Source organism: Coturnix japonica, chromosome 8, assembly GCF_054131305.1.
Source record: "Coturnix japonica strain WE chromosome 8, WE-NBRP24, whole genome shotgun sequence".
NCBI lineage: Eukaryota > Metazoa > Chordata > Aves > Galliformes > Phasianidae > Coturnix > Coturnix japonica.
Window position 1 is genome coordinate 10,993,437 of NC_140670.1, and position 13,448 is coordinate 11,006,884.

Below are 13,448 nucleotides of genomic sequence, written 5' to 3' on the forward strand. Positions count from 1 at the left end.
CCTCACAGCTCCCATACCTACAGCTACAGCCTTCCGGAGCCACCAACCTCAGCGAGCTGTAGGGAGGGGGGAATGTATATATAGAAATATATATATATATATATATATACACACACACACGTTCATGTATATAAATATAGTGGAGGCTGAGCTGGATCAGAGGAGTGCTAACGAGAGAGGGCAGCAGGAGCGACGCCTGTTTGTTGTCTGTGCAGGGACTGCCGACGGAAGGGCAGCATTTCAAGTGCATCTCAATCACAAGATTGGGTTGTGCACAGGAAACTTCGAAAAGCCACAGCGGAAAAATACAAAACAATAATAATTAAAAAAAAAAAAAAGAGAGAGAAGATCGCTGAGCTCTCCGGCCACCAACAGCCGGGTTGGAGGGAAGGCAACATCAAACCGAGCCTGAAGGACTGCCTGCCTGACCCGTGAGGACACGACAGCCTACTGTGCCATGGACAGGGATGGGACTGGTTTGGTTTTAGTGGATAGCGGGGGAAAAACAAGATGGAATGGAATAAGATGATGGAATAACCTAACAGGATAAAACAGAATCGCCTGGTGGAGCGCAGCAGCCCGCAGCCGCCCTTCTCCCTTCTCAGGGCGCAGCTACGGGGGTCCGGCGCCCCCGACCCCACAGCGCTCCATAGGAAACACGCACCGAAACCCTCGGACACGGAGTCGTAGCTCTGAGCGCAATCCAAACGGCAGCCAACTTCTGCCAGCACAGCCAAAGGGACGTCCCTCCCCCTCTCCAAAAAAACAACTTCTGCCCACAGTCCCCCAAGCCCCCCATCCCCGTACCTGCGGCGGCCAGCGCCCAGCGAAGATGCAGCGGCAGCAGGAGCAGAAGGAGGAGGAGGAAGAGCAGAGGGAGGCGGCGGGCCGGTGGCATGGCGGAGCGCGGAGCCCAGCGGAGCACAGCGCTGCTGCCCGCCCGCCTCGCCACACTGCCGGGCTGCCCGCGGCGCTGGGGCGGGGACGGGGGAGGAGCCGCGTGGAAAAGAGGGGCGTAGCGGCGAGGAGGGGGCGTGAACATGGGCGGAACGTGCGATGAGCTGCGCCCGGACTCAGCCCCGCACCGCCTCTGCTCAACCCTTTCGGATCCCCCCCCTTCCACTCCCCCTCCCCACTCCCCGTTCCAGTGTGCAGAAGGGGTGTGCAGGCAGCAGGGGGAGCCCCGCAGCACGCTGTGTGGGCACCCCAAAAGGCAGATTTAGGGCAGGCAGTTGCTCGGTTCCTGAGGGAAGGTGGTGGTTGTGGGGTTGGAGAGGGGGGTCCTGCTGCTGGGACAGCACCCGCAGCTCATCAGCCCCACTGTCTTCAGCTTGTGTCTGTGGGGAAGAGGAGCGAAACAGATCAGAGTGCCCACTGCTGTCACCACAGCACCAGATGCTGCCATTCCTGGGCAGAGAGGACCCACAGAGCGAGCATTTTGTGGGGAGTGTGTTTTAGAACCCAGTGAGAGCGTGGGGGTTAGACTTGGCGGTGTTTAAGACACTGCCTGGTATTCAAAATATGAATTAAAGCAATGCAAATGAATGGTTAGTCGGCCGCTATTTCGCAACTGTAGCAAAATATGACATGACAAACTATCATTAAGGCAAAGGGCTGTTTTTCCTCCTGGGTGTTTGCCCATCGCCCCTACTTTTCTCCCAGTGACCTAGTGCCTGCAGTCCATCCAAGTCCCAGCACTCCCAGAGTTGGTGTGGCCAAGACAGGGGCATTAAAGCATTAAACAACATTGAAACCAGGTGAGCAGCAAGCTGAGGAAAAGCCCAGCTGGTGAGACAAAGTACCCTTTGGCTGCAATCCAGACTTGGGGATCACCTTCCACCCAGATTTCAGCCACAGATTGGGCCATAGGTGGGCTGGGGTGGCTAAAATGGGGGTGATGGGGATTTCTCAGCCTCCAAGACAACCCAAATAGCTGCAGGCTGCAGCCCCCTCCCAAAGCCTGTTTGCAGGTGGGAGATGCAGAGGGAGGCTGGCTCTGCATGGAGGTGCTGGGAGGAGGAGGAGGCGTTTGTGGTTGAGTGGCTCCTAAGCCCTTTCTGCTTTGCGGAGCTTTATGAGTGCCGCTGGTGTGTGATTCGATTAGGGACTGTGCACTGCCTTCCCCTGACTCCAGAGCCTCTGTGGGAATGGATGGAAATCCTGCCTGGCATCTGCAGGGCACCACCTATGGTCTCATGGGGACACAGCCTGGTGTCACCTTCCTGCCTGCCCTCCTCCAGAACCACCCCAGTAACAAACGGGCATTAGAGGAGATCTGAACTGGGGAAGAGGCGAGGTAGGAGAGGCCCAGTGCTGTGGAGCAGGTGCAGGGTCAGTGATAATTCCCCATTTCTCCCAGTGTGCCAGGGGTCTCCCAAATCTAGTTATGGGGCAGCAGATTTAGGGACAAACAAAAGGCAGTGCTTTTTCCACGCCACCCATGATTTGATTATGAACTCTCGTTGCCAGGGGATGCTATGGAGACCTCCAGCCTAAATGGGGCCCAGATAGTGTTTAGGCAAACTGGAGGAGCAAAGGGTTTTCAATACCATGCAGCGATCACCCCAGGGAGTACCTACACCTGGGGCATGTGTCAGGTTTGGCCGCAATACCATGCCCAGCCAGGGATGCACACCTGAAACCTGCATGCTTCCCAGATAAATAGATGCCTTGACCCATCACCAATATAGAGTAACAGCATGGCTTGAGTTGGAAACATTTCCAGCTGGGGAAATTCCCCTATCAGCTGGGACTGCCCTGCTGGGTGGCGCTCGATGACATTCAGACCTGCTGCTCCCACAGCTGTGGGCAGAGATCCCACTCTGGTACAGTGCAGGCAGCATCCTCCCTATCTGCACGGTCTCCATCCAGCATGTCAGCTCAATAATTTATTGTCCAGAAGGTGCAATCACTATCCATAATTCACGAGCAATAATGTTCTACACGTTCAAAACGACAACTTGGCTCCCTGGACCGTGCACCGTCTTCATGTCCAAGCTGTCATTTCATCCTTCCCGACAGGCAGCGTCCAGCTCTGGGTTGGTGCATCACAAGGGGCATCCTGAGAACAGCAGGTCTGAGGGCTGAGTCTCTCTGTCCCAAGGACTCCATTACCGTTTAATTTGGGGTTGGAAAAGGATGTGGGGACAGCAGAACGGGCTTTTGAGATAGGTCAGAGCCTGGCAGGTAACACAGGAGCATCAGCAGCTCCTGGGGGGAGGCTGTTCAGACCTGCAAGAGGTGGAGGAGGCTGAAATGTGAGGCTCCTCGTTTTTGAAGCAGGGAAAAAAATGCCTCTTGCTCTGCAAAGTGTGTGAGGCAGAGGTAAAACACAGCGCAGCGGAGCATGCCGGAGCTCCCAGCTCCCGGGGGAGATGTTTATTAACTCGTCAAAACATAACGTGTGTTGTTGCCAGCGAGAAACTAGAACAGCAAAAAAAAAAGAGAGCGAGAGAAACAAAAAAAGAGAGAGAAAATAGAAAAAGGGAAAGGAAAAAATAGAAAGAAAAGCCAAGGAACACACACAAAAATTGTCATTCGCTTCCCTTGTACTTTGCTGAAGGTTGAAGATGCTCCATGTTAGAAGGGGCCTTAGCACAGGCTGGTGGCTCCCAGGTGAGGACCCTGGGGACTGGGTTGCCCCTTTAATGGGGCACAGAGTGAGGTGCTGCTGCAGATCTTGTAGCTGGCTGTGGGGCTGCAGGATGCTGCAGGGGAGATGCTCTTCCTGTGGGGAAGCTGAGAAATGAAAGCCTGTGGGTTGGGGATGGCTTTGGTGGACTGAGGCCGGGGTCTCTTTTGCATCCACCACAAGATTTCAGCCCCCAGTACAGTCAGTATGTTCTTTAAGGAGCAGTTTACACTTAAAACTGACCCCCCTCCCATGAAAGTGCCACAGTATGAAACAGCAGATGGTGTTTGAGCACTGCAAAAGGAAAAATACAGCTCAAGAAAAGATAGCAAAGAGAGTCCTTGGTGCGACGTGAGCGCCCCAGGGTCCTGATTTGCAGCTTTCAGCACAGAGGAGGTGGGAAAATAGAAATGAAACCAGCCACCCAAAAGCTGTGAGATGGTATGGGAGGCAAGGGAAGCACAGAGGGACCCATCCTCCAGGAGGAGCAGAGGTGGCAGGGGGTCCTGCTCAGGAAGGGCGCTCCCCTCCACCACCACAGTGCTGTGGGTTTGTTCATGGCAAATCAAAGCTGCTCCTCAAAACAAACAGAAGAAACCCTCTCCCGCCTCGCAAAGCTTTCCTCTCTCTCCCCACCCTGGAAATAAAACAAACAGAGCCCACTGAACCACGTCCTCCCAGCGCTGCTGCTTCCATGCAGGAAAAGAAGAAGAAAAAAAAACAGCAGAACAACTTTTCCTTGGAGGTTTTATTAAAAATAAAATACCTCAAGCGCTGCTAATTTTCAAAATAAACAAGCAAATCTTCTGAGCAGCAAACACAGAGAGCCCAAGGCATCTTTAAATGTCACCAAGGAACACTGGTCCCCATGTACGGCCATCACTGGGCAGATGCCTTGCATTGGATGCATCCCAAGGAAATAACCCAAATCCAGGTCCCCTCATCCTTGCTTTGAAGCCAACAGAATAAGATCAGACTTGGCTGCTGGAATGGTTTCACCCCTAGTAATGACAGGATGGCTGCTCCTATCTCTGCTATGGCACTGTTGTTACCACTCTGGATAGCTGAGAGCCACAGGGATGCTTCCACCCCACAGGTGCTGCTGGCGTCCCTGTGTCCCCAGGTCCCACCCTGACAGTGCTTCATTGCTGCAGCCAGGAGGGCTCAGCAGGTATCAGCCTCAAGTTTTCACCACAGCACTGTGCCATGGGGACGTGGAACCTCATATAGGCAGCGCATGGGGGCAGCAACCAAACCCCCACCTCACTGCAAACTTATGAACACCCCTCTCAAGGTTATCTGACGCTGCTTAAAGATTGAAGAAGAGTGCAGCACGAGGTATACAGCTCCTCCTGAAATATTCATCCCCCAGCATCAATGTTTCATCAATTTTCTATTGGATATCACCCTTGACACTGGCTTCAATCATTTTGGTGTGGATGGTGAAAAACAGATATGTTTACAGAACAACTACCCCCCCACACACCCCGCCTCTGCTTTCCTTTTTTCCATATAATTCAGCATCAATGGCTGGGTCCTGCCCTCCCCTTTGCTCTGGGGATACCCCTGTGGGGTCCGCTGCCCCCTGCTTGTCTGGGGCTGCCCTGGGCAAGAGGAGCCCTACAGAAGGTGCTGCTCTATGGTTCTACTTGGGATTTCATGCCCCCATGATGAACTCCCAGCAGCATTTCGCACTTGCCCATGGTGGGGCACCCCAAGGGACCCCACTCCCTCGGCACACCTTTGGATGGCAGCATGTCAGCTATTAGTAGAGCTAACGAAGTTAAGGCAGACCTTTCCTTTCACAGGCTCTGAACAGAGCAGCCAGCCCATTTTACGCACTATCTGTCTCAATGTACAATAACAGAAAGGGGAGAAACCCCCCAGTGCTGGCTCGTTTTCGCCTTTAATTGCAGTCTAAGAATGCCAGTCTTGTTTTCACTCGCACTGAAATTCCTTTTGTCAGCCGAGGGCTCCCTCTGGTTCAGGACAAAAATTGACTTCATGTCATGAATGAAGTAATTATTTCCCTCCACAAATGAAAATGGCAATTATTTTGCGAGAAGTGAGGAATGCGTGTGGTTTGCAATGCCAAGCAAGGACGGGACCTGAGCACGCAGCAGGTCCTTCCATGGTGGCAGGGCCACTTTGCCATACACAGGCCTGCACTTTGCCTTGCCCTGCCTGATGTTTGTCTGGCCCTTTGCTTCATTCATTCCTATTTCCCACAATACAAACAGTTTCTCTAACTTGTAAAGGTGCTTTCACCTGCTCTCACTCACCATGCAGCTTCTGAGGGTGTTAGCAGCCGATGCAAAGCCAAGCTATTTGCAGACCACAGGAACATTTTGGAACCCTAGATCACCAGGGAAGGGATTTCAGCCCAAAGTACTTTACTAAGCAGCAGGGCACAAACATTGCTCCCGAGCCAGCTGCAAAGCCACCTGAAGGCTGAGGGTGACCTTGCAGCAGCTGGACCTTGTCTCAAGGGCTGTAGTAGTGGAGGTGTGAAAATGTGTTGCAGCCCCTTGACAGACTTCAGTTCCTATTTCTGCTGTTAACTGAGAGGAGAGGGAGCCAGGCAGCTTTCCCCAGGAGTCTCCTGGAATAGAGGGAGCCTTCAGGATGCAGGGGGGCTCAAGGAGTAGCCAGCATACGTTTCCCAAACTCTTATTAGCTCTTTTTCCCCATCAAGTTATAAATCCATAAGAAGGCAAAGATGGCTCAGAAGTCCCAAACTGATGAACCCTGTGAGGAGACACTGTGCCTGGACATCTTTTGAGCCAGCGTGGGCGCCCATGTGAACTATGAGAGACATGTGGCAGCAAGGAGACTGCTTCCAGTAGAACTGCAATGCTCTGAGAGCAACCCAGACACGTACCTGGTCCCACTACCTTCCTCCAGCACCACAAGGGTTAAGATGAGTCTATTACGGTTTGCTTGTCACTTTGTCACTGATCTAATGACCATCGATAATAGTTGAATAAGAATTGATGGAGAGATGGATTTAATTAACCCCAGTGTCAGCAGCTAGCATTGCTGTCTGTTTGTGTTAATGGAGCAGCCCAGGAAAAATCCCTCCTGAGCTTTTTGTGCTCAGCCTGTGGCGAGTGGAAGAGTCCTATCCATCAGCTGTGCCCTCCAGGTGCTCTCAGTGAGGAAATTGCTTCCTTCTGCCCCTAAAAGAATTAAACCATGCCCTTGACTTCTCCCACCATGCCACTGCTGCCATCCTAGGGCTGGGTGGGAAGCACCTTGGGGGATGTCTGTCTGGCACCCACCAGCTTTGCTTCACACTTCCCCTTGCTCTCATTTTCAGCTGTGATTGCTTTTCTTGTTCCAGCACATGGCTTCTGGGCAGGTCTGGATCCATATAACACTCTGGGGATGCTTGGGGTGCTCCCACGTGGTCCCACTGCAGGACATGGCAGCCCAAAGGAACAGGCTCCTCAGTACGGCACACATCCAGGCTGCAAATGACGCTTCCAGTGAATGCAGCTTTGTGTCACAGCTGGCAGTTCCAGGTGAGACGGGATGCAGGTCCCACGGCATGAGGTCAGTGAGAATACCAGTTGCTGGCAGCCCATTTCCTTCTGAGAAGTGATGAGGTCAGCTCCTGGCTCCCACACTGCCTGTAGCGCTCACAGGGATGCGAGCAGCAGTGACAGACAGCAACATCTCAACAGGGTTCCCACGAAAAAGACAGTTCCTGAGCATGTAACTGGTGCTGGAGGCAGGAAGGATGGGGATGGAGGTGGTAATGAGGCATTTGTCCCGCTGTGGAACAGCCTGAGCCCTTCAAAAGGTGTTGGTTCACAGAGGCTTCCTGTTTTGCTCATCCCCATCCCAGACAGAAAGCGCCCTTGCCAAGTACATCTTCAGATCCCTGCCAGTAACCTCCAGCCATGGAATAAGTGAGAGTAGGAAAAAAAGCACCAAAACCCCAACAGAATTTAATTTTGAAGACCCAGCTAGTCTTATAGCTTTTCAAGCTCGGGAGCAGGTGAGCCAATAATAAAATAAACTGCCCAGAGAGGAAATGAATATTGGGTTTTGTTCCAAACGGATGAGTTCAGCCAGAGTCTGAAAAAGGGGAGGAAAAAAAAAAATAGAGTAGGAATTGTTCTGTGACAAACGTATTTTGACAGTCCGGCTGAAGGGGCTGACAGAGTTATGAGCGAGGGGGAGGAATTACTGATCGCTGAGTGTCATCCTGCTTGTTTTTCTTGATTCAGCCTGGCCTCGCTAACAATGTGTGTCACTGCCCAGCGCTGCAAACATCCTTTGCTGAGTGACTCCGGTGTGCTCAGAAGCAAAGAGAGCTTCCTCTTGCCGTATACCTGCCAACAGTGCCTGGGGATGGGCCTGGGAAGGGCACAGGGCAGAGGGCTGGGGTCTCGCAGCAGGCGTCCTGGTGCATCAGTTTGCAGCCAGCAAACTGCCAAAGTCACCTCAAGTTGGGGATGATGCTTGGAAATGGGGCTCCTGTGAAGACAGTGAGGTGTTAGTGAGTCTCTAGTGTCTGATGCTAGTGTGGTCCCAATACCATCCTGTGCCCCCGCTGGGATGCAGATCTGGTCCCTCTGCTCACCAGAGCCTGCACAGGGACTGTGGGACCTGTGCCCTCCCAGACCTCAAGTTCTCTCCATCCTGCCCAAAATTGGGCCCAAAGGTTTGGCCAGGATGGAATGGGTGCTGGCAGCCAGACAGGCTCTCACATGCAGACAGCATGACCGCACAGGCTTAGTTTCCTTAGGAAATCTGGCTGAAAGTTCTGTCTGGCTCAGTGACCCAGGGGATTTTACAGGTCCCTTCCAGTCTGAGCCATGGAGCTGTTGGGCAGCACCATCCTCCTCCCGGAGAGTACCCCACAGCTCCCGCCCCAGGGCAGGGCAGCTGCCTCCTCCCAGCACTTATTCAGATTCTCCCAACATGAAAAACATCCAGACCTAGAGGTTCTGTGGCAGGGGTGGGCTCAGCTCAGCTCCTTCCCAAGCCTCTGCTCCCTACTAGGAGTGTTATTGATGCTGGAGTTGGCAGAACCTGAGACCTTCCTCCACCTCCTTGATGTCTGCTTCCCCCCAGCCTGCTCCTGTGGCCTTTCAGACAGACACATTTATGCCCCGCTTCCCTGCAGAGTGACATCTTTCAGGACATGTTTGTCGAAGGTCAGAGCAGAGGGCAGGGCTCTGAGAACCTCCCAGAGAGCAGCACAGGGCCTTGGACATAAATAAAGCACTCGGAGTGAAACTTTCTTGGGGGATGTCTTGGTGCTTCCAAGGACAGCCCGGTTGCTTTTGTACCAGCCACTGCTCACAGCGTAGGATAGATCTCAACCAAGTGAAGGTTAGGTTGTCTGGGACGGGAAGAATGCCAGAAATTGCTAGTGATACACATATATATCACTCTGTGTATGTATACATTTAGCATTTGTCCATGACTCTTGGAGGTCTTTACCACTCAGCTCAGCCCAGCCTTGGGAGAAAGAAATCCATCCATTCAGGTTGTTTTGGATGATTCATGGGATAAAAGTAAACCATCCCAGAAGTTTTAGGCTGTCCCATTTGTTCCATTCTGCTCCCAACACCCTGCTCCTTGCTATTAGTTGTGGGTCTAATGCAGGGCAAAAGGTAAAATAAGGCTGCTCGCAACAGCTCTACAGCTATCCATACCAAGATTCAAGGTGCTCACTAAACAGCAGTGCTTTGCTCACTGGGGATGAATGGAAGTAGTGATACCAGTTGTAATCACCCCTCACACCCCGCCATCCGCCTGATGGGATGCAGACCTTGTTAACATGCAAACTAATGGAAAGATGCAGGTGGGGTTCTGGCTGGTTAAACCAGAGATGCTTCAGTGAGAATTATCCAATTAAATCTCCATCTCAGTCTTGCTTTCATTTTGTCCCCCCCATCGTTGGTGCATTATCAGACAGCCCAACAGAGTTCTAATCAAGCACCTTCAGCATTAAGCCATTGCTCCGGGCATCGTGCACGGCCCTGCATCTCTGAGGTATCATGCTGGGGAGGGCAAACAAAGCTAACCCCAAACACAAATACATGCACACACGGCACATGTCACAGAGACGTGCACCTGCCTAGTGGGGCTTTCTGGTACTGTGTATCCCTCTTTGTTCAGCCCATCCTTTCTGGCCATCTGACACCTGGCCAAGGTGCCCAGAGGGGAATTTCCTAGCCTTTTTCTGGAGGGGTTTGTCCCCATGGCACACACACCCCTGCCTCCAGCTGCAGCACCTTCCCTTCTGCTTTAAAACTACCCCAAATCTTCCTCCTCGCTCCCAGTTGGTGATGCACATTCACACTGGGTATTGCCATGGTGACAGTTAGTCCCCTGTCCCAGATGAAGGGGAGGGGGGGAATTAAGAATAAACAGTTTTAATAATGTCAGTGAAAGCAGACAGGGGTATAAAATCCATTAAGCACTGGAGTGGCCCTCGCAATGGGAAGTGCTCCAGCTCCTTCCCTCTCTGTCGCTTGCTCTCTCCTCAACCCCCTGAAAGGTAACCTTTAAAGCACACTCAGCAGCGTGGTACTTAAACCTCTGGCATTTACCTTCATTTCACTCTGGCTTTTATTTCTTTCAAGGGGAGGAGGGCTTTTGCGTTAGAAGAGGACAGGCTGCTTTTTCCCTTCTCAGCCAGCCCAGCCTGGCAGCATTCAAAACCTCCCCAAACCCCCCAGAATGATGCCCACACCCTCTATAAAAGCATAATGCCATGGCTGTGGGGTGACAGGATGGGAAAAGTTTTGTGTTTTCTAGGTTGGATAAGCATGGCTTAATTGTGTCCAGACAACCACTGGGCAAAGGAAGAGTCCCAAATATATTAATAAAAGGAAACCTGCACAATTTTTAGAAGCCATTCATTAATTTCATACATGACCTGTTGGTAGAGACATGAATTATTATCTCTGTAACCTAGCAGCATCTGCAATGCCAGGCTGACCTTGTGCTGTGCCTCTCACAGCAGCAAAGCCAAGTGTTCCTGGTGCCCATGTGGGTATCCCAAGTTCCCAGGAGTGATGGGGGAAGGCAAAGATCCAGACAGCTGTAAAGCAAACTTTTGCCTCTTTGGGGCTCTGAATCAGTACAAATCACCATAAAAGAAGCCAGTGCCATGACCAGCTTTGGGTACTGAGCTCAGGCCCAAAGACGTATGGTGAGAGATCAACGTGACTGCTGGTCATAAAGAAAACAAAAGGACTGCCAACTCATTGTGACAGATGAAAACACCCAGAAACAAGAACACCGAATTATGAAGACTGGCCATCTCACAGCTGCTCTGTGGTAGATTTTTCTGCATCTGCACATGCTGGAGAGTGCAGCCTGCAGGTGAGCAGGGCTTCCTTCAGATACACAACATTGGCTGCACATTGCCTTGGGCTCAGACTGAACCAGATAGATTCAGAAGTGCTCAGAGCAAAAAGCACAGTCCCACTCCATCCCCCAACCAGACAGATGAGGGCAACAGGGACAAGTGGAGGTTTCTTGGTCTTGAATTAAGGGGAGCAGAGCCATAACACATTTACGAGGGGAAGAAAAGGCAGAAATCAGCAAAGGGACGAAAGATGGCTGGGTGAATGAGGTGATGGAGGGGCCACCCTTGGTCACTGCTGCTCATCAACCAGCAGAACAGCATTTCCGTAGGAGACAGATAACAGGAGACATTCGCTGACCCTCCGGATGAGGAGAGAGCTCCATCCAAAGGAAGGAAACAAATAAAAAGTGCAAAGGTAGGAAATTGCTCGAAGATTTTGTCTGAGCATGACGGGCTTGGGCTTTGGTGGCATTGAAAAAAAAGTAACAAGAGAAAATCCTGACTCTTCAGTGTTTGCAGAGATTAAATTGGAGCCTTCTGGTCTGATCCATTGATTGTATTTCACTTCCACAAACAGCTGTGTGGCAGTACAAATTACAGGGGACGCAGTGTGCGCCGTTTCCAGCCATCCGGCAATTTGCTCATTTATCGGTGGTGCCTGAGCAGAGCATGTCACGGCAGCTGGGCATCCACAGGAATGAAATCCCAAGGCAATGCCAAAGAGGTGTCAACCCTCACTAAGTGGCCCAGTGCTGAGTACCGATATGTGGTGGAAACGTGGGTGCTACTTCTTTCACATGAGGAAATGCAAAAATGCTGAGGCCAGTGGAGAAGAGATGCTGGGAGGATGGAGCACAGGAAGGGGCAGTCAGATTTTCAAATAAGCTTATCCCCTGGTGCCTCAGCAGGGATGGAACCATTTGGAAAAGTTGGGTGGAAGGGTTCTGCCCTCAGTGCTCAGAATGGGGGCAATGGCATGAGATGGCTGCAATGGAACTCACCAGAAGCATTGAAATGGGCAAGTATCTGCAAATATTGACTGCAGTGCCTGTACCCAGAATAGTCAGCAGGAACAAAAGCCAGCAGTGCAAGCTCCTACTTGGATAGGGCCTTCCTGCTGGGACTTAGGGCTCATATTCCCCATACATGACCCCACGTTTCTGAAAATCCCACCACTTCTGCAGTTCCCATCTCCACCACTCATGGTAATATCTTTAATAAAAATGCCATCAGTGTCTCATTCCACCTGCTTTTAAGAGCCATTAGTATCCTGGCAATCTCTGGCCACGGTTAGGATACACAGAACCACTCCCCAGCTGCACAGAGAGGGACAGCTATTTCAAGGATGGATCAGGAGGGGCAGAACCTCCACAAAGGCTTCCATCACACTGGTGAAAGACCCCCACATCGCATCATTCTGAAAAACCAGACTCCCAGCCTGGTAATGCCTGGGAGGAATGCAAGGCTGGGAGCTCAATAGGTCCCAGGAGATGGGGATAGGAGGAGTTTGCTTTTTTTCTCCTACCACATTTGTCCAGAAGGGCTGGGAATAATTGGTAGATGGACAGGATAAGGAATGGGGGGGAGACTCTGGTTAATTCTGGTTCAAACCCAATTTCATTTCCTTTCTAATTAGAGCAGTAGGAGTGTTTTAACAACTGATTATCTCTGCTGGGCAGTTGTGTTTATTCTTCTTTGCTACTTCTGCAATTTTTCCAGTCAAATCTCTGCTGCTGTTGTAACATAAGGAAGGGAGTGTGGTAGAGAGTGAGCAGGGTGCTGTGCAAGGAATTTGGCCCAAGATTTCCCTTTTCCTTCCTAATGGTAAAAACCAGAAGGTGATTGCACAGCTCTGCTGGACAGGAGCATAGCATAAGAACAGCATTGGAAAACAGAAACACTTGTCAGCATTGTGGCAATGTGAGCTTTTCAGACCCAATAGAGGAATTCATCCTGGTACCAACGCATCATTTTACATTGTTCTCGATGCAACCCCAGGAATCTGTGGACAAGTCACCTGTGCTGCACACTCATCCCTGTGGCCATTCATTAGGAGCTGCATTACCCTCAGTGCCCAGTTGATTGTGGCTGGGCTCTGAGATGCCTCTTTTTCTCAGCAGGCTCTTGTCCCTAAGTCTGTATCCACTTCATCCCCTGCACTACGCCTATGAGGGCACTGTGGAGGGTTAAACACCATCATCTCTTGCCTCCAAACCTGTCTTGTTTTGGGTTGTTTTTGTTGGGATGCATCAAGCTTTTTAAGCCATAGGAAGGCTTCATCATGGAGATGAATAGCAACACTCTTCCACCTTTCCTAAGCTATCCATTATTCTCCCTCCAAATTTCTGGACTTGGGCCCCCATAAAAACTCATTAAACTGTTTTGGTGTGACCAGCGTGGTCACCTCTATGGCATTTTCCTCCCCCAAAATGGGATGCGACAGCTTAGAGTTAACAAGTCCAGGAGGAATACCTATAAAAG

The 13,448-nt window shown here is 51.3% G+C and overlaps 1 protein-coding gene across 4 annotated transcripts in view; it reads right to left on the reverse strand.

Moving 5' to 3' along the window:
* Positions 1 to 13,448, reverse strand: part of UNC5B (unc-5 netrin receptor B) — a 140,311-nt gene that overhangs the window by 27,580 nt on the left and 99,283 nt on the right. For 2 of the 4 annotated variants that reach the window (XM_015866464.3, XM_015866463.3), the window contains exon 1: positions 808 to 955. The exons of the other annotated variants lie outside the window; for them this stretch is intronic. In XM_015866464.3, coding sequence (XP_015721950.2) covers positions 808 to 898 — 91 coding nt within the window. In that variant the 5' untranslated portion in view covers positions 899 to 955. Of the gene's footprint in view, positions 1 to 807; positions 956 to 13,448 lie in introns of those variants that run through there. 4 annotated transcript variants of the gene reach the window in all.